Source organism: Hypanus sabinus, chromosome 8, assembly GCF_030144855.1.
Source record: "Hypanus sabinus isolate sHypSab1 chromosome 8, sHypSab1.hap1, whole genome shotgun sequence".
Classification (NCBI taxonomy): domain Eukaryota; kingdom Metazoa; phylum Chordata; class Chondrichthyes; order Myliobatiformes; family Dasyatidae; genus Hypanus; species Hypanus sabinus.
Window position 1 is genome coordinate 109,354,857 of NC_082713.1, and position 21,078 is coordinate 109,375,934.

The window sequence follows — 21,078 nt, forward strand, 5'->3', positions numbered from 1 at the left end:
CTGATCCTAAACTGAGAGGTGTGCTGGGTCTTTTGGAGGGTAGTTGAGAGATAGTCATGAGTAGGTCTGGGGTCACCCCGAGATCAGAATGGATTATACACCTTGGAGAGATCTTTACAGAACACTGCTGCTAGACTTGTAACTAAAACCACCGATGAGGGAGCGTATCACTTCTGACCTAGCTACTCAGCATTGGCTTTCTGTATCTTTTAGGATTGATTTAGAATTTAGAATTGATTTTAAAGTTCTTACTTGCTTTTAAAGCTCTCAGTGGCCTGGGACTGGAGTACATCACAGAATTGCTTTCATTTTATAATCCTGCTCGAGCTCTCAGGTTATCTTTCATCACTCTCTAAACAATCTCCCTCAAAAGATAATGGAAAGTCAGTTTATTTGAACTATGCTCCTAAACTGTAGAATTCAATATATAAAGTTATAAGGGATGAAGACTCAGTTGGCACTTTTAAATGCCAGCTCAAAACCTATTTATTTAATGTAGGCAAAATTTATTTATTGATTCCCCCTCCCCCTTTTTTTCTTTCTCTGCCCCTCTCACAATCACTCTTTGCCTGTTCTCCATCTCCCTCTGGTGCTCCCCTCCCTCTTTCTGTCTCCCTAGGCCTCCTTTCCTTTCCCTTCTCCAGCTGTGTATCCCTTTTGCCAATCACCTTTCCAGCTCTTAGCTTCATTCCTCCCCCTCCTGCCTTCTCCTATCATTTCGGATCTCCCCCTCCCCCTCCTACTTTCAAATCTCTTACTATCTTTTCTTTCAGTTAGTCCCGACGAAGGGTCTCGGCCCGAAATGTCGACTGTAGATGCTTCCTATAGACTATAGACTTCCTATAGATGCTGCCTGGCCTGTTGTGTTCCACCAGCATTTTGTGTATGTTACCTATTTATTTAACCTTGCTTTTAACTAACATCTTTTTGTCTTTTATTCTCATGTTTGCACTTTATCCCATTGTAAAGCACTTTGCACTACATCGCCTTTATAACAAGTGTAAAAGAGTTATTATCAATACTTTTACTTTACTTGGCTCAAGCTGGTAAAACCCGAGGTCCAGGCATAACCAAACACACTCATTTCTCAATTGCTGGGAACTATCAGATTATTCTAGTGGTGTTTAGTATTGTGGCTTTCTGGAGATTTACATCAACGTTTCTCTGTTGGCCTAATTGTTTAATGCTATTGAATAGTGAGTTTGGGATGATACCTGTTGTAGATTGTCCTATTGGGACAATGTATACCCTGTTCATGTTCCATAGTCTTTCAATTTCCTCTTTTAATTCAGCATATTTCCAGTGTTTTTCACGTATTGATTTCTGTATATTATGTGTGTATGAAATAGTTATATCTATCATGTAAGCTACTCTTGCTTGTTTATGCTGTATTATTATGTCCAGATGGTTATTATGCACCAATATTGAATTGGTTGTGATATAATTTATAGGACTCTGACACAAAACTGGACCAGGCTTGTATTCATAGTAAGGTATGAATTTGTATTTCAAAGCAAGATTTTGGTGAGTGATGTTTGCCTCTTGATTTACCTGTGTATGTCATCAGATTCAGTTAAACTGCTGCAGGAATTTGTAATGTGTTAGATAGCTTTTGGGTTCTCTTGGTATTTTCTGTATTTATCACTTTGAATTTGTGGTCTTCTTGTATTTTATGTACTTTTATGTATTTTTGATCAATTTTTGTGTGAACCACCCTGTCCTGTATTGCCACTAGGACCCCTCCGTTTCTGGGAAGAGGTCTCCGACTCTGAGCCGGGTGTCTGACACTTCCTTGTTAACATCTAGTCTGCTCGGATCGTGGGGATGTCTTCCATGGAGGGTCGTGCTCTTCCACTTCTTAACTCTTTCGTCTGTAGTGATAATTTCATTTTTCTGGGCTATTCTTTCAATTAGAATTAGTGGTGTGTGCTTATCAGAATTGCATATGCTTGCATGGATTGCAGAATCCTGTTTTCATCGATGAAATATATCTTCCGAAATTTTATCAGATAGTTATGAAAATTGTTAATGTCTATTATTCCTCTTCCCCATTCTGCCCATGATAGTGTTAATCTAGGTGTGTTCGAATATACATAATGTTTTCTGAAATTTGTCATTTCAGTTCTTATTTTTCTTTGTAAATTTTCCACATCAGTTTCAGACCAAGATGTTATGCCAAAAGAATCCATTAATATGGATGTAGCAGAAGGGTTTATTGCCTTTGTTATAGTTTTACTATTGAGCTCTGTTTGGCAGATTTTCTTATGCCTTGAATAAATTCTGACACAAGTTTTCCTTTTATCGATCTATGATGCATTTTCTTTGCTTGTTGATATCCCAGATAATTATATGTTTCATATTCATCCATCCATCAGTTCTATTGCATCCTGCTGCTGTTTTGTATTCTATTAGCTCTATTGCACCTTTCCTTATTTTTAATGTGCTGCACTTATCTAGTCCAAAGTTCACATTTATACCTTTACAAAATAGTTCTACTATTTTTGAATTAATTGCTTTGCTTTACTGATGAAGGAGTGTATAATTTCAAGTTGTCCATGTATAAAAGTATGTCAAGGTAGAATTTGTTGGTAGTTTCTGATTTGATACCTTACTTTTGTCTGATTCGGTAAATTAGAGAGTGGGTTTAAAGCTAAACAAAACCATGGTGTGCTTAGGGTCACCCTAGAAAATGCCTCATTATCATTATTATTATTATTATTTCCTTTTGCAGGGAACGTGCAGTTAAAAGTTAAACAGGTTGGCATAGTAGTGTAATGCTTTACAGTGCCAGTGATTGGTGTTCAATTCCTGCTGCTGTTTATAAGGAGTTTGTATGTTCTTCCCATGACTGCATGGCTTTCCTCCGAGTGCTTCCCACCTCCACAGATGTATGGTTAGGGTTAGTAAGGTGTGGGCTTGCAACCTTGGCACCGGAAGCATGGCAACACTTGTAGGCTCCCCGAGCACATCCTCGGATTGTGTTAGTCATTGACACAAACAATGCATTTCGCTGTATGTTTCAATGTTCATGCACCCTGCACCCATCCTCCTGAACCAACTTGCATAACCCTCATTGCTATCTCAGTGTAGCAACACTGTGACCATTTTGCACTAAATGGACTCCTATCTTTGTTCTAATGGATGAGGAGCATTTGATGGCTCTGGGCCTGTACTTGCGGGAGTTTAGAAGAATGGTGGGGATGTCTGATTGGAACCTATCAAATATTGAAAGTCCTAGATAGAGTGAACATGGAGAGGATCTTTCCATTAGTGGAGGAGTCTAGGACCAGAGGACACAGCCTGAGAATAGAAGAATGTCCCTTTGGAATAGAAATCAAGAGGTATTTCTCTAGCCAGCGGATGGAGAGTCCATCAAATTCACTGCCATAGATAGTTACGTAGGCCAAGTCCTTGGGGTATTTAAAGTGGAGGTGGATAGTTTCTTGATTAGTAAGGGTGTCAAAGGTCACAGGGAGAAGGCAGAAGAATGGGGTTGAGAGGCATAACAGATCAGTCATAATAATGGCAGAGCAGACATGATGGGCTGAATAGCCTAATTCTACTATGTCATGGTCTATTTAAGTTCTTTCTTGTACAAAATGTGTACAATTTATGCTTATTATATATATTTTGTGTGAACGCTGCTTCTCCAGTGCTGCGTGCCTGTGATGCTGCAGGAGAGAGTTCTTCATTAAACTTGGGCAGACACGTGCATGTGAGTACGACAGTCAACTCCGCTTTGACTTTGGGGGATGTTTGTACTTACATTGGCCTTCATTGATTTCATTTTATATTTGTATTAATTTACCCATCTTAATTCCAATAAAGGTTAAGAAAGCTTGTTGATTTTAGGGCAGCCACTCTTGCAGTGGGATCTGGACCGGCTGAAAAATGGCTGATGGAATATAATGCAGACAAAGGTGAGGTGTTGCACTTTGGGAGGACAAACCAGGACTTGGTGAGTTGTAGGGCACTGAGGAGTATGGTAGAACAGAGGGATCTGGGAATACAGATCTATAACTCCTTGAAAGTGGTGTCACAGGTAGATAGGATCATAAAGAGAGCTTTTGGCACTTGACCTTCATAAATCAAAGTATTGAGTACAGGAGTAGAGATGTTCTGTTGAAGTTGTAAAAGATGTTGGTAAGGTCTAATCTGGAGTATTTTGTGTGTGCTGGATACCTTCCTAAAGGGTAGATGGCAATTAGATTGAAAGAATGTAGAGAAAATTTACAAGGATGTTGCCAAGACTTAAGGACCTGAGCTATAAGAAAAAGCGGAATAGGTTCAGACTTTACTTGCTCGAGTGTAGGAGAATGGGGGGAGATCGTACAGAGGTATACAAAAATACCAGTGATATAGACAGATTGAATGCATGCCTTTTTTCCCCAAAGGTCAGGTGAGAATAAAATTACCGGTCTCAAGTTTAGGGTGAAGAGTAAAATATTTGAGTGGAATCAGGGGGGAAATTTCTTCTCTCGGAGGGTGGTGCTAGTGTGGAACAAGCTGCCAGTAGAAGTGGTGGATGTGGGTTCAATTGTAAAATCTAAGAGAAGCTTTGAGAGATACATGGATAGGAGGGGATGGGAGGGATATGGTCTGCGTGCAAATAGATGGAGCTAGGCAAATTGGGTTGACATAGACTGGATGGGCTGGAGGGCCTGTTCCTTTGCTGTAGTACTCTATGACTAAAACAACGGCTTCTGCACAGGCTGAACAACTGAACTATGTCATGTTTTCTTTGATGCCCTTGTGCTAACTGTTTGTGGGGATCAGGCAGGAACATTGGCCTAAGAACAGTGATCAGATCCAACATGATCTGATTCAGTAACGAAATATCATTTTCCATTTCTTATGGTCTTATTCTCTCAGCTCAAGGGTGTGTAAGAGGTAATAAATGTCAGTTTGCTGACAATGTGAATGAATTAAAATCAATCTTTTGTCCAATTCCATTTGAAACTTCCATTGAATATTTTCCATCATCTTTGATAGGATGAACCCCTGTTACAAATTAATCTTTTCACATCTTATTGTGAAAATCATTCAGAGTTCAACAGAATATAAATGGTATTGAATACAAAATAGAAAGGATTCTGAATGCAAGGATCACCAGGCTCATAAAAAAGTTACTTTCCCCAAGTAGTAAGGGTAAATAATACCTCCAGCCGTTAATCCACCCATACATAACCCCTCACCACCACTCCTTTATCACTTCCTGTCAGTCACCTTATGTACAGACACTCCTGTGCCTCGCATTACTTTGTGGACACACAATCACTGTACAGAAGCTATCTTATGTATTTAAATCAATTGTGTTTTTATATTATTTTGTTCTTTATCTTACGGTGCTTTTTTTGCGCTGCATTGGATCCAGATTATCTTGTTCTCCTTTTGTATTTGTGTACTGGAAATGACATTAAGTAATCTCCCTGGGGATAAAGAACACCATGTACTTTCACCCTGTCTGTGCCTTTCATGATCAATTATACCTCTATTAGATTACCTCTCAATCTCCCATGTTCCAGGGAATGAAGTCCTGGACTATGCAACCTCTTGTCATAGAGTAAGTCAAACTCTCAAGTCCAAAACTTCTTCATAAATCTCTGCACTCTTTCCAGCTCAATGGTATCTTTTCTATAACGGGGTGACCAAAAACTCCACACAATATTCAAAAGTATAATCTCACCAACATCTCAGACAACTACAACATAACTTCTCAACTCGTGCACTCAATACCCTGACCCCTGCAGCTCACAGGCTGCCCACACTGTATGAACAGTGACTGTAACACAACATTCTCAATTCTGTTATTGTTTTCCTTTTGATATTTGGAGCGATCTCAGATGCTACGCGAAATTGATAATTGCTTTATTATTGTCACTATTATTGGTACAAGCAACATGTGACTCTAATAAACTGATTACTTTTTGAAAATAATTTCTAATGTTAATTTTACATCTTTTCAAGACACCCAGGTGTGTTTAATTTCATGGTTAGATTAAATTAGATTGGATTAGATGAGCTTTATTTATCACGTGTACACAGGAACATACAGTGAAATGCGTCGTTGGTGTAAAATCAAATCAGCGAGGATTGTGCTGGGGCAGCCTGCAAGTGTCTCCATGCAAACGTGGCACCACACTGACCCAATGTGCGAGGAAATCCATGCCAACACAGGCAGAATGTATAAAGTCCTTACAAACAGCATGGGGAATTGAACCCTGCTGTCAATGTAACGTGATTGTGCTAACCACTATGCTACCACACAACCTTTAACATATTACAAATAACCTTACCCTTTGTACATGAATAAAAGGTTATGGGGATGCCTGCATGATAACAATAGCTTCTAATAAAAGACATTAAATCACTTTTGTAGTGGGGTTATTGTGGAGGTGAAGTTTATATAGCTGCAGTTAGAACATAGTAAGACCGGTGGTGGATACAATCTGCTTTACTGGTGTCAGTTGCAGGAGGAGAGTTGCCCAGGATAACGCTGGGTTGCTCAGCCTGGAGTTTCCTTCCACCCAGGAGGATCGGTAGGGAACAGCTCGTCTCATCTGAAAAGTGACTCCTGTGACATGGCTGCATTCAATGTGAACTGCCCCTTAGAGAGTGAAACACTCTCTCACATGATGTATGGACAAAATGGTAATCACTCTGAAACCATTCTCTGAGAATATAGAACTCCCTCAGCATGACCCCTCCCTCAGTGTCATCCCTCCCTCAGTGAGACACTCTCTCAGTCACCCTCCCACAATGAGACACCCCCTCAGTGTCACCCCTCCCTCAGTGAGACACTCTCTGAGTCACCCTCCCACAGTGTCACCCCTCCCTCAGTGAGACACTCTCTCAGAGTCACCCTCCCACAGTGTCACCCCTCCCTCAGAGAGATACTCCCTCAGTATCACCCCTCCCACAGTGAGACACAGTCAGTTTCACCCCTCCCACAGTGAGACACTCCCTCAGTGTCATCCCTCCCCACAGTGAGACACTCCCACAGTATCACCCCTCAGACAGTCAGTTTCACCCCTCCCACACTGAGACACTCCCTCAGTACCACCCTCTCAGAGTGGGACACTCTCACAGTTTTGCCCTTCCCACAGTGAGACAATCCCACAGTACAACCCCTCCCAGAGTGAGACACTGCCTCAGTACAGTACAGCCCCACCCACAGTGAGACACTCTCTCAATATCACCCCTCCCACAGTGAAACACTCCCTTAGCATCACCCCTCTCACAGTGTGACCCTCCCTTGGTACAGCCCCTATCACGGAATGACTGTCCCTCAGTATCACCCTTCCCACAGTATGATAGCCCTCCGATACTGCCCCTCCCTCAGTCGGATGCTCCCCCAGGACTCAGGAGAATCAGGCAAAGTATTTCCATTCAACTCTGTGGAATCTGACACCAGGATCCGGAAAATTCTTTACTCACGTGGAATCTTGTTCAGCTCATTCATGAACTTCTCCTTCACCTTGGAGAACCCATCTTGCTTGCCCCCCTCTGGGTTGGCCACTGGCTCTGTGGTGTTGGCCCCCGGGGTCGGCAGTGCGACTGTGGCAGGCGGCGCTGCTAATGCTTCATGGCGTCCTTCTGTCAGCTTCATTCTGCTCCCCAGCCTGGTCCTGTCAAAAGCCACAGAAAGGGAAACCCAGTGAGTGAACACACTGTGACACACAACAAGAGGCCCTTCAGCCCAACTCATCCTTGCCATGCCAGATGCTTCCTGAACTGTCAGCTGGGATTCTCTCTCCACCGATGCTGCCTGACGTTCTGAGTATTTTCCCACCCCAGAACTCCTGCACGTACAACAAGTGGCAACGGTAGTGCAGAGGTTAGCTGTCTGTAAAGAGTTCGTATGTTCTCCCTGTGACCGGGTGGGTTTCCTCACACATTCCAAAGGTGTACAGGTTAGGATTGGTAACTCGCGAGCATACTGTGTTGGTGGCAGAACCATTGCAAACCTGTGGGTTTGATTTGACACAAATAATACCTTCCACTATATGTTTCGGTGTACAGATGACAAATAAAGCTAATTTCCTCTTTCCACTGTTGGTGATAGATGAGTCATGTTTTCTGAGACACCAGAAAGCTTTCACTTATTTACTTTGCGGTTTCGCCAGTGAATGTATTGATTTTAGTTTTTATTTAGAGATACAGTCGGGTAACAGGTCCTTCTGGCCCAATGAGCCCGTCTACCCATTTACATTTATACGATCAATTAACCTACTGACCTGTACATATTTGGAACGTGGGAGGAAATCCACACATTCACAGGGAGAATGTACAAACTCCTTACAGACACCAGCAGAAACGGAACCATTACATTGCCAGTAACCACTACACTACCATGACTCAAATCCTTTGCATGCACCAATGAATCCGGGAGTAGCTTTATATAGGTTGAGTACAACATTGTGGGCTGAATGGCCTGCTCTGTGCTGTACTGTTCTATGTTCTGTGTTTTATATTTAGAAATAAAATATTTCAATAAAATACAATAATAAATGCAATTATTACAGTCCCACAATTTTGTCTGTCTTCTCAGCAACCCAGAAGTGACTCTACACCTTGGTCATTACGGAACAGTGGGGGGGCCTTGAGTCCAATGTGACAGACTCAGGCCTAGAGGGCACTGGCAAATGGCTTGAGGGCCAGACTGTTCCCTGACAAGATGTGAAGTTGTTTCTTTGTTCTTCCAGCTGGCCAGGTCAGCCTCAGGCACCTTCAAGGCAAAGCAGTAGAAGGTGAGGGATTAGCCTCTCTGTGTGCTTGCTGCTATGGGTTTACTGGATTTAGGACAAGTTACAGTGGGCTACATATTCCACAAAAGGCCAATGGTCTCCTTACTCAGGCTACAGTGTTGTTACCATGACAACTATGGCCCACTTGCCTTAGTTTTAAGTTTTCCTTTTTAATTTATTCATTTTTCATGACCCAGACATCATTGTCCAATGGCCACAACCCTAATCACCCCATGACCAAAACATCATTGTCCAATGGCCACAATCCTAATCACAACATGACCAAAACATCATTGTCCAATGGCCACAACCCTAATCACCACATGACCAAAACATCATTGTCCAATGGCCACAATCCTAATCACCACATGACCAAAACATCATTGTCCAATGGCCACAACCCTAATCACCACATGACCAAAACATCATTGTCCAATGGCCACAATCCTAATCACCACATGACCAAAACATCATTGTCCAATGGCCACAACCCTAATCACCACATGACCAAAACATCATTGTCCAATGGCCACAATCCTAATCACCACATGACCAAAACATCATTGTCCAATGGCCACAACCCTAATCACCACATGACCAAAACATCATTGTCCAATGGCCACAATCCTAATCACCACATGACCAAAACATCATTGTCCAATGGCCACAACCCTAATCACCACATGACCAAAACATCATTGTCCAATGGCCACAATCCTAATCACCACATGACCAAAACATCATTGTCCAATGGCCACAACCCTAATCACCACATGACCAAAACATCATTGTCCAATGGCCACAACCCTAATCACCACATGACCAAAACATCATTGTCCAATGGCCACAATCCTAATCACCACATGACCAAAACATCATTGTCCAATGGCCACAACCCTAATCACCACATGACCAAAACATCATTGTCCAATGGCCACAATCCTAATCACCACATGACCAAAACATCATTGTCCAATGGCCACAACCCTAATCACCACATGACCAAAACATCATTGTCCAATGGCCACAATCCTAATCACCACATGACCAAAACATCATTGTCCAATGGCCACAACCCTAATCACCACATGACCAAAACATCATTGTCCAATGGCCACAATCCTAATCACCACATGACCAAAACATCATTGTCCAATGGCCACAACCCTAATCACCACATGACCAAAACATCATTGTCCAATGGCCACAATCCTAATCACCACATGACCAAAACATCATTGTCCAATGGCCACAACCCTAATCACCACATGACCAAAACATCATTGTCCAATGGCCACAATCCTAATCACCACATGACCAAAACATCATTGTCCAATGGCCACAACCCTAATCACCACATGACCAAAACATCATTGTCCAATGGCCACAATCCTAATCACCACATGACCAAAACATCATTGTCCAATGGCCACAATCCTAATCACAACATGACCCAGACATCATTGTTCAATGGCCACAATCCTAATTATCACATGACCCAGACATCATTGTTCAATGGTCACAATCCTAATCATCACATGACCCAGACATCATTTTCCAATTATCACAACCCTAATCACCAAAGGCTTGTAAAGCTGTGGCCACTTTGATCACTTTGCACTAAAATGGATATTTTTTTTGAGGCTGAGGCCTCAGTTTCCAACATTCCAGAGGAAATAAGCCAAATTTGCCCAGCCTCTTATTATAGCTATTGCTCTCTAATCCAGGCAACAGGTTAGTCAACCTATGGACTCACTTTCAATGTTACTACAACTCAAGTTCTCAGTACCTATCTATCTATCTTCTTTTTAGGTTTTTTGTATTTGGACTGTTTGTCTTATTTTGGATGTTGGTTGTTTGCTGGTCTTTGTGTATATTTTTTCATTGATTCTATTGTATTTCATTGTTCTTCTGTGAATGCCTGCAAGAAAATGAATCTCAGGGTAGCATATGGTGACATGCACTCAGTTCGATAATAAATTTACTTTGAACTTCGATCCTCTTCCCCACCCACTCCAAAGTTTCCGCGTCCTTCCTAAAATGAGGCAACCAGAACTGCGCACAATGCAATGTGACCTCTGACTTTTCTACTTAATCCTGACTAAAGCAGGAAAGGAGGTTGTACACCTTCTGTAACGCTCAATCCACATGTTATCGCATTCAAGGAGCACATCGTAATGCTTCTTCCATTATCGTGGCTATTTGTGGAGCTTGCTGTGTGCTAATTCACTGCTACATTTCAGACACACAGTGACGCACCATGTGGCAGTGTAATGCAGCTAAAGACGGGGTTCAATCCCGACCTCAGGTGCTGCCTGTGTGAAGTTTGCACACTCTCCCTGTGACTGTGTGCGTTTTCCCCTGGTAGCTCTGGTCCCAGAAAATATGAGCATTGGCAGGTAGGTAGCTGGCCTCTGTAAATTGCCTTGAGTGTACAGGTGGGGAGTTGCTGGGAATGTGGGAAAATGAAATGGATTTCCTGTCACTCTAGAAAAAACAACTCAAAGTTGTCCAACCTTTCCTTGTAGATCAGGCCCTCTAATCTAGGCAGTTTCCCGGCAAATCTCTTCTGCACCCTCCCTAAAGCCGGCACATCCTTCCTGTAATAGGGTACCAGAACGGAATGTCATAGCCCAGAGACAACTTCCTACTTTTCAAGTACTGCTATTTTTGTAGCTTTTCTTTCGATTTCTAAATAATTTTTCTCTCCCTGCATAACTGAGGAGGAACAACAATCTGACTGATGAGAGAATTAAAGTTGAAATCGACCATTCCTGCTAAACAAGTCAAGAGGCGCATTAGCTAATCAGATTTCATCCTTTAGAGCTGTGTGATTGAATTCTTGCCTTCATACAAACGGCTTTAAATTCCTCTTTGACTCCTACCTTTTTGTCTTAATTTTATTGTTGCAAATAATTGTCTCAGCATGACTGTCCCGCTCTATGTGAGCCTCATGTACTGCCTTGCGGGCACTCATAACGTTTGTGATCTAAACAAATACACTAATTCCTTGATTTATCGATGTTCAATTTAGGAATGTTTGTGTTAAATGCCTCTGACTCTTTGAGGATATGTATGTTTGACTTTATCAAGAATGAGGGGAAATCTCATAGAAATCTACTGCATATTGAAAGGCCTGGACACAATGGACATGGAGAGGATGTTTCCAACAGCGGGAGAGTCTAGGAAAAGACGGCATAGCCTCAGGATTGAAGGACGCCCCTTTAGAATAGAGATAAGGAAGAATTTATTTAACCAGAGGTTGGTGAATCTGTGGAAGTCATTTAAAGCAGAGGGTGATAGGTTCTTGATTAGCTAGGGTGTCAAAGGTTATGAGGAGAAGGCAGAAGAATGGGGTGAGGATAATTCAGCCATGATAGAATGGTGGTACAGACTCAGTGGGAGAACAGCCTAATTCTACTCCGTATGGATTTACAAAGCTGTCTTTGCCATAAGAAACAGCACAACACTCTCTGTGCTCAGGAAAATATTTTGCACCAAAACCCCCCATCATGGACTTGAATGGAAACACCAATGCCCTTGCATGGAAAAGTCTACAAGAGGTAGTGGACTTAGCCCAGTCCACCGCTGGTAAAGCCTTCCCCATCAATGAGCACATTTACAAGGAGCGTTGTCGCAGGAAAGTGGCATTCATGATCAAGGACCCGTCCTCCCTAACCAGGCCATGCTCTCTTCTTGCTGCTACCATCAGGAAAGAAATACGGGAGCCTTAGGTCCCACACCATAAGGTTTAGGAACAGCTATTACTTGTCAGCCATTAGGTTTGTGAACCAGTGTGGATAACTTCAGTCACCCCAACACTGAGGTCCCAAATGATTCCACAACTATGGACTCACTTGCAAGGACCCCACAACTCCTAATCTCAATATTATTTATTACTTATTTATCTATTATTTATAAGGATGTTATTTTGTTTTATTTTTTGAATTTGCAAAGTTTGTTTATTTGCTCATTGGTGTTTGTCTTTGTGTGTAGTGTTTCATTGTATTTATTGTGAATACCGATGAGGAAGTGAGTCTTAGCGTAGTATATGGTGACATAGATGTACTCTGTTAATAAATTTATCTTGAACATTATACCATCTTTCTGACAGAGTGACAGAGTCACACAGCATGTAATCAAGCTCTTTAGTCTAACCAGTCAATGCCAACAAAATATCCATTCCCTCACTTTTGGCCATGTGTTCATTTCTGGTCACCTCATTATAAGAAGGACGTGGAAGGTTTAGATATAATGCAGAGGAGCTTCACCAGGCCACTAACTGGTTTAGAGAACATATCTTATGAGGAAAAGTTGGGCTTTTCTCTTTGGAGCAGAGGGGGATGAGGGATGGCCTGATAGAGGTGTATCAGATGATAAGAGGCACAGATGGAGTGGACAGTCAGTGTTCATTTCCCAGGGCAGCAATGGACTGTCTTAAATGGACATCCATTTAAGATGAGAGTTTAGGGGAGATGTCAGAGGCAAGTTTAGGGGAGTTGGGGGTGGCTGGAGCATTCTGTCTTGCCCAATGGTAGCAGCAAGACAAGACTCCTTATATATTTGTTTTCATAACTTTGGTTGTATTTCTTTATTTTCATGGAATGCCTACAAGAAATTGAATGTTAAGGTAGTATATGGTGATATATACTATACATAGTTTGATAATACATTTACTTTGACTTAGAGTTTATGTGATGCTAAGTCAAAGAAATGGGCCCAAGCTTCAACAACATTTCCTGCACAGGCAAATGGAGCCTTCTTCAGAAACAGGCCAAAAGGCCTGTTTCTGTTCTGTAATGTTCTATGGTTCAAATCAATCGCAGGTTGAATGATCGATAGAACTGACAGGGTAATAGAATCCATCTTGAACCATCCAATCACTTGTTCTCTACCTCAGTGTGGAAAGTCAGGAACAAAATATTACAGCAGAGACTTACATAGAACACGACAAAATACTACAGGCCCTTTGGCCCGTGGTGTAGAGCCAACTTTTTAACCTACCATCAGATCAATCTAACCCTTCCCTCCTACATAGCCCTCCACTTCTCTGTTAACCAAGAGCTTCTTAAATGCCCCAAATCTGTCTCTACCACCACCCCGGGAGGGCGTTCCCCACACCCACCACTCTCTGTGTAAAGAACTTGTCTGACATTCCCCCTATTTTTCCTTGAATCATCTTAAAATTATGCCTCCATGTATTAGCCATTTCTGGGAAAAAGTCTCTGGCTACTCACTTGAATACATCTCTTATAATCTTGTACACCTCTAGCAAGTCACATCCCATCCTCCTTTGCTGCAAAGAGAACAGCCCTAGCACACTCAACCTCAGACATGCCCTCTAGTCCAATATTAGCCTTTTAAATCCATGCCTCACAGTAATCTTTCCTGACCCACCCATTTCACCTTCCCCATCAATATCATCTCTGCTCCTTCCTTCAGAAACTCCAGGTAGGAAAATTCTCCACATCCTCACCACACTCAGGGAAAAATGTTTCCGCTAAATTTCCTCATCATTTTATTGCAATCTCACTGAGATTTATGTCCCCTCATTTTCCTTGTCCTGGGCCAGACTAGAACTAGAGGTCATAGGTTAATGATGAAATATTTAAGGAGAACTTGAGAGGGAATTTCTTCTCTTGGAAGGTAATGCAAGTGTGAGTCAAGCTGCCAGTGGAAGTATTGGACGCAGGTTCGATTTGAAGGGCCTGCTTGTGCTGTGCTGTTCTGTGACTCTATTTTGGACACACAGGTTTTTATCTGTTTCTTTGTTTTTCGACTACTACCTATCAGGCCCCCCCAATGGTCCATGAAAGTGTAGTTAATAGGATCATACCAGGACAAAGCACCACACTGTGGGTCTGGAGTGTTACATAAGACCAGAGGAGGACAGCAGGGTTCCCTTCCCTGAGGGATGAAGAAAGAAAAAGAGAGCTGACTGATGCACCATCAATAACTCTGAGATGTGGGTTAAGGTAGGCTTTTATTGGCTGGAAGAAAGCACAAGCAGCAAGTGACCACCACACGACATCCTGGAGACTGAGGAAGGGTCTGTGGCTCCAATCGCCTTTATACCGGGGTCTGTGGGAGGAGCCACGGGAGCAGTCAGCAGGGGGGGTGCATGTCCAGACAGGTGTATGTAGTTCACCACACTGATATTCCAGGTTGATGACTGACCTGAATTCTGTCTTTCTCCAGAGATCTGCCATGTTCACAATTTTTTAAAGATTAGCTTTATTTTCCATGTGCATTGAAAAAAACAGTGAAACGCATCATTCTGCATCAAATCAAGTCAGCAAGGGTTGTGCTGGGCAGCCCGCAAATTTTGGCCTGCTTCTGGCACTAACATAGCATGCTCACAAACCACTCCTCCTAACTTGTACGTCCTTGGACTGTGGGAGGAAACAGGAGCATCTGGCAGAAACCCACATGGTCACGGGGAGAATGTACAAACTCCTTACAGACAGCAGTGGAACTAAACCCTGATCTTACAGGTGATGCTGTAAAACGACTCGCTAACTGCTACACAGCCATGCATTAAACAAATCCAGACAGCTGGAGGAACGCAATGGGTCAGGCAGCATCTGCAGGAGCAGGGAGATGGTTGACATTTCAGGTTAAGACCCTGTATTGGGATTGAGAATGGAGATGGAAAATGGCTGGATTTCATTTCTGTCATGACTCCTTATGACATCTTACTGTGTAGACATTTGTCATGTCTTCTACATTGTCACATTGACTGGATTGGGTACTTAAAATTAATTACAAGGTTTTTCTTTTGTGAAAGATGGTTTAAAAAAGGGAACCCTGCCATTTGTCATCAAAAGCAATACACAAAATGCTGGAGGAACTCAGCAGGTCAGGCGGCGTCTATGGAGAGGAATAAACTATGGACGTTTTGGATTGAGAGCCATAGTGAATACTTCACCTTTGTGGAGAAAGAAAAACAGAGTTGGCATTTCAGGTTGAAGACTGGCCTGAAATTCTGTCTCTTTCTCCAGAGATTGGATTGAGAGCCATAACGAATGCTTTACTATCAGTAACTTCAGCAACCACACCTTTGGTGCAAGGAACCAATTTGAGATCTAGTATAATTGTGGATACATTTTAGGAACAGTTTCTTCCCCTTTGCGTTAGAGTTCATGAACACTACCTCACTATTTTTCTCTCATTTTGCACTATTTATTGAGGGACCCACATAAAGTGCTGGAGCAACTCAGCAGGTTAGGCAGCAGCTTGGGAGAGAAACAAACAGATGACATTTCAGGCTGGGAGTCATCATCAGGACTGGAAAGGCAGATGGAAGAAGGCAGGCAAAGTGGAAGCAGAACAAGCCAGCAGGTGATAGGTGAGCAGCTGACACCACAGAGGGAGAGCATGAGATAGGGTCTCAATGAACTCCTGTTGAAGAAACTTAAACTTCTTCAGGGTAGACGTACAATGCTTTGAAAATGTATTCAGTCTCCACAACTACTTTCACATTTTACTGTCTCATTTTCGAAATTCAAAATACATTGAAGTAGGATTTCTTTGAGCTGATCTACAAAATCTTGTGAATCTTGTTAAATCAAAAGAGAATTTCCAAAACTTCTCAGCAATTTACTAAAAATTAAACATTCAAAATTCTGAGGCTGAAAAAGTATTCATGCCTTTTGTATTAACTGTGCTATCCTTAGGTACTGTACTAATTCACCATATTTGTTGATCTGGAAAATTGGAGGATCATCTGTTTTCAATGAATTCATAAGAATAAATACTCTCTCTCTATACAAGGTCTAGAGACCTTGTATAGAGAGAGACAAGGTCTATGCCAGATTGTCAACAGACCAACCCAAAATGAAGACAAAAGAGCACTCAAGGCAAGTCAGGGAAATGATAATAGATCACAAATCTGGGGAAGGATATAAGACCATCTCAAAGGCACGGAACATACCTCTAAGCTCAGTGCAGTCCGTCATGAAAAAGTGGGAAAAATATGAAATCGCAATCACACTGCACAGGTCAGGCCGCCCTCTCAAATTAATCACTGAAGAAGAATAGCACTTGTAAGAGAGGCTACTGTGACACCAACTCTGGGTAAACTGCAGAAGTCAGAGGCTGCAACTGGAGACAAAGTTCATGGCTCCAGAATCTCAAAGGCCTTGCATAAAACAGGTATTTATGGAAGAGTGTCAAAGAAGAAACCCTTGGTATGAAAAAATACATTTCCTCACCCATAACGACATCACTTATAAGATACTGTTGAGATCTGGAAGGTTCATGTGGCTGCTTTCCTTGATGCTAATGAGAGAATTCTGAGATTTATGTGATTATTGAACTGTATTGGTCTCCTTCAGTTTTGTATTTTCTTCTTTCAGTGCCGATTGGTGGGTGGGTGATACGTTACTTGTGTGAGAGAGGAGGTTGGGATTTGATGCTATTGCCGCTAGTTTTTGTGAGGGAAGGGGTTGGGGTTAGGGTTAGGGTTTTTGATGTTCTTCCTTCCTAGCTGTGATCAGTTTGTTCTGTGTGAAGGGAGAGGTTTGGGGATTGATGTTCCAGCTGTGATTTCCTTTGTGGGCGATCTGTTGGTTTATTGTGCAAGCGGGGGGGGGGGGGGGCTGGGTGTTGGGGTTTGAAGTTTTGTTTCTTTTTATTTTTAGTGCAGGGGGGTGTGTTGATGTCTTTTTCAAAAACACCATGTTTTTTTCTGTATTTCATGGCTATCTGGAGAAGACAAATATCAGAGTTTTATTGCACATGTACATTTTGACAATAAAATTAACCTTTGAAATTCTTGTGGTCAGATGAGACTGAAGTGGAGCTTTTGGCCTCAACAGACTGTGTAAATGTAATACTGAGGATCAGTCAGGTAGCTGCATCCCTGCTGGAAAGTATGACGGACATAGCATCATGCTATGGGGATGCTTTTCAGCAATCGGGACTAGAAATCTGGTTAGGGTTGATGGGAAGATGAATGCTGCTAAATTCAGAGAGATCCTGGATAAAAACCTGCTAGCCTCTGCCAGAAAGCTTAAACTGGGGAGGAAGTTCATCTTTCTGCAGGACAATGTCCCAAAGCACACAGCCAGAGAAAGCAAGGCTTCATGGAATGAAGAAAATTGAGTGTCCCAGTCAGAATCCTGTATCGAGCATCTCTGGCAAGACCTCAAGAGTGCTGTTCACTGCTACTCCCTGGACTAACCTGACACAGCTTGAGGGATTTTGCAAGGAGGAATGGGAAAACCTTGCTCCATCATGTTGTGCAAAGCTAATGGAGACTTATCCTAAAAGACTACTGCTGTAATAGCTGTAGGAGGTGGTTGAACCAAGTACTGAGCACAGGGGGATGAATACTTCTGAACTACTGACATTACACTTTTTGAATTATTAATTTCTCATGCTTTATAATTGTCCCTGTTTTTGGGGGGGCTCTACTGTGGGGAAAAAAAGGAGCATGTGATTCACAAATAAAAATTCTCAGTTAAATTGATCAAAATTCCTGGTTGTAATGCTCATTTATGTGAACAAAGGGTTGGGAGCTGAATACTTTTACAAGACACTGTAGTTAGACGAGGTTGCACAGTGAAGCAGCAAATCATAAACACAGGATTCTCCAGTTGCTGGAAATCCTGAGAAATGCACACAAATTGCTGGGGAAAATCAGTAGGTCAGGCAGCATCTATGCAGAGGAATAAACAGTCGATACTTCAGTTGAGGGCCTTTGTAAGTATTGGAAAGGAAGGGGGAAGAAGCCAGAATAAGAAGGTCAGGGGGTGGGGTGGGAAGGGGTTAAGATGGAGTACAAGCTGGCAAGTGATTGGTGAGATTAGGTGAGGAGGAAGATGGGTAGCTGGGGGAAACGGGGATGAAGCAAGAAACTGGGAGATGATAGGTAGAAAAGGTAAAGGGCTGAATAAGAAGGAATCTGATAGGAAAGGAGAGGAGACTATGGGAGAAAGGGAAAGAGGAAGCACACCAAAGTGAGGTGATGGACAGGTGAGGAGAAGAGGGGAACCAGAATGGGGAATTTGAAAGAGTGAAAAATATTCTAGCCAATCTAGTGAAGATCTACTCGATGAATAAGTGATTGAGACCACAGCCACATTACTCAGAGGGGATGCCACATCCCATTCCAAAATCACAAACAAGTGGTTACACACACAAAATGCTGGAGGAACTCAGAAGGCCAGGCAGCATCCATGGAAAAGAGTACAATCAATGTTTCGGCTGAGACCCTTCATCAGGACTGGAGATAAAAAGATGAGGAGTCAGAGTTAGAGTGCCTGGAGAGGGGAGAAAGAAGCACAAGGTGATAGGTGAAGCCAGTGGGGGGAGGAGTGGAGGGGTGAAATAAAGAGCTGGGAATACTGGGAAGATGAATGGTGAAAGAGATACAGGGCTGGAGAAGGGGGAATCTGATAGCAGAGGACAGAAGGCCATGGAAAAAGGAAAAGGGAGAGGAGCAGCAGAGGGAAAAGGGAATGGGGAATGGTGAAGGAGGGTCATTACTGGAAGTTTGAGAAATCGACGTTCATGCCATCAGGTTGGAATATAAGGTGTTGCTCCTCCAGCCTGAGTATGGGCTCATTGCAACAGTAGAGGAGACCATGGATTGACATGTTGGAATGGGAAGTGGAGTTAAAATGGATGGCCTTTGGGAGGTTCTGTGTTTTTCTGGCGGTTGGATCCAGGGACTTAACCATGCATCTCTATCCTGGCACTTATTCCTCCACCCACTTTCTGTTTTCCACTCCCTACGCAACTCCCTTGTCCATTTGTCCCTCCCCACTTATCTCCCTCCTGGCACTTATCCTCGCAAGTGGAACAAGTGCTACAGCTGCCCCTACACCTCCTCCCTCACTACCATTCAGGACCTCAAGCCGCCCTTCCAGATGAGGCGATACTTCACCTGTGAGTCTACTGGGGGTCACCTACTGTATCTGGTGCTCCCGGTGTGGCTTCCTGTATATCAGTGAGACCTGGGAGATCGCTTCACTGAGCTTCTGTCAGAAAAAGCAGGATCCTCTGGTGGCCACACGTTTTAATTACATCTCCCATTCTCATTCCAATATGTCAGTCCATGGTCTCCTCCACTGTCGCGATGAGGCCACACTCAGGTTGGAGGAACAACACCTTACATACAGTCTGGGTAGCCCCCAACCTGATGGCATGAACATCGATTTCTCAAACTTCCAGTAACTGCCAACCTCCCTTCACCTTTCCCCGTTCCCATTTCCCTCCCTTACCTTATCTCCGTAACTGCCAATCACCTCCCTCTGGTGCTCTTCCCCATTTTCTTTCTTCCATGTCCTTCTGTCCTCTCCTATCAGACTCCCCCCTCTCCAACCCTGTATCTCTTTCACCAATCAACTTCCCAGCTCTTTACTTCACCTCTTCCTCCTGCCTCTTGGTTTCACCTATCACCTTGAGGTTCTTCCTCCCCTTATCCCAACTTCTAACTCTGACTGTCACCTTTTTTCCTGCAGTCCAGATGAAGGATCTCATCCTGATACATCAACTGTACTCTTTCCTATAGATGTTTCCTGGCCTGCTAAGTTACCCTCGTCTTTTGTGTGTGTTGCTTGGATTTCCAGTGTCTGCTGATTTTCTTTTGTTTGTGATTAAACAAATGGTTACTGTATCTTTTAAGTCCAGAATTCAACTAAAAAAATACTTGGTCTCTTGTTAAAGTTTGCAGCAGTGAAAGAAAGTTAGGAATAGGCTAAGTTGAATCACAAACGAATAATGTCTGTCTCCGTTATCACTTGGGTCTTTCAGGCAGAAAATTATCACTTTAGATTGTGTCTTCGGTAGACTCACCAGGATGGCTGGACAACTAAACACTCATTAGAGCCTTCAATGGACCGTGAAATACCCAGATATGTTTCCCAAATATCCTCTGCTTGCACCTACTGATCCATTGGAGGAACATTCAGAACCTTTCAGGTGTATAATCAGCCATTAGGGAAACAAAACACTATTGCCCTCTGAGAAGTAAGACATGGACCTGACCTGATATCAATCACCTCTACACTGCACTGATTCCACAACCTATGGACTCATTTTCAATGACTCTACAAGTCATGTTCTCAGTATTACTATTTAAATTTATTTATGATTATTATTTAAGTGGAGGTTGATAGGTTCTTGACTACTAAGGGTGTCAAAGGCTACAGGGAGAAGGTAGGAGAATGGTGTTGAGAAGGAAAAAAATCAGCCATGATGGAATGGTAGACCAGACTTGGTGGACTGAGTGGCCTAATTCTGCTCCCATGTCGTATGGTCTTATTTATTTATTTGATTATTTACTTGTTGGTTTAATTTTTGTATTTACACAGTTTGTCTTTTT

At 42.6% G+C, this 21,078-nt stretch overlaps 1 protein-coding gene across 3 annotated transcripts in view; it reads right to left on the reverse strand.

The window, feature by feature from the left end:
- The window catches only part of syt1a (synaptotagmin Ia), a 750,347-nt gene that overhangs the window by 99,594 nt on the left and 629,675 nt on the right, over nucleotides 1-21,078 (reverse strand). For all 3 annotated transcript variants that reach the window (XM_059977571.1, XM_059977570.1, XM_059977569.1), the window contains one exon: nucleotides 7,438-7,628. In XM_059977571.1, the coding sequence (XP_059833554.1) occupies nucleotides 7,438-7,609 (172 nt within the window). In that variant the 5' untranslated portion in view covers nucleotides 7,610-7,628. The remainder of the gene's footprint in view (nucleotides 1-7,437; nucleotides 7,629-21,078) is intronic.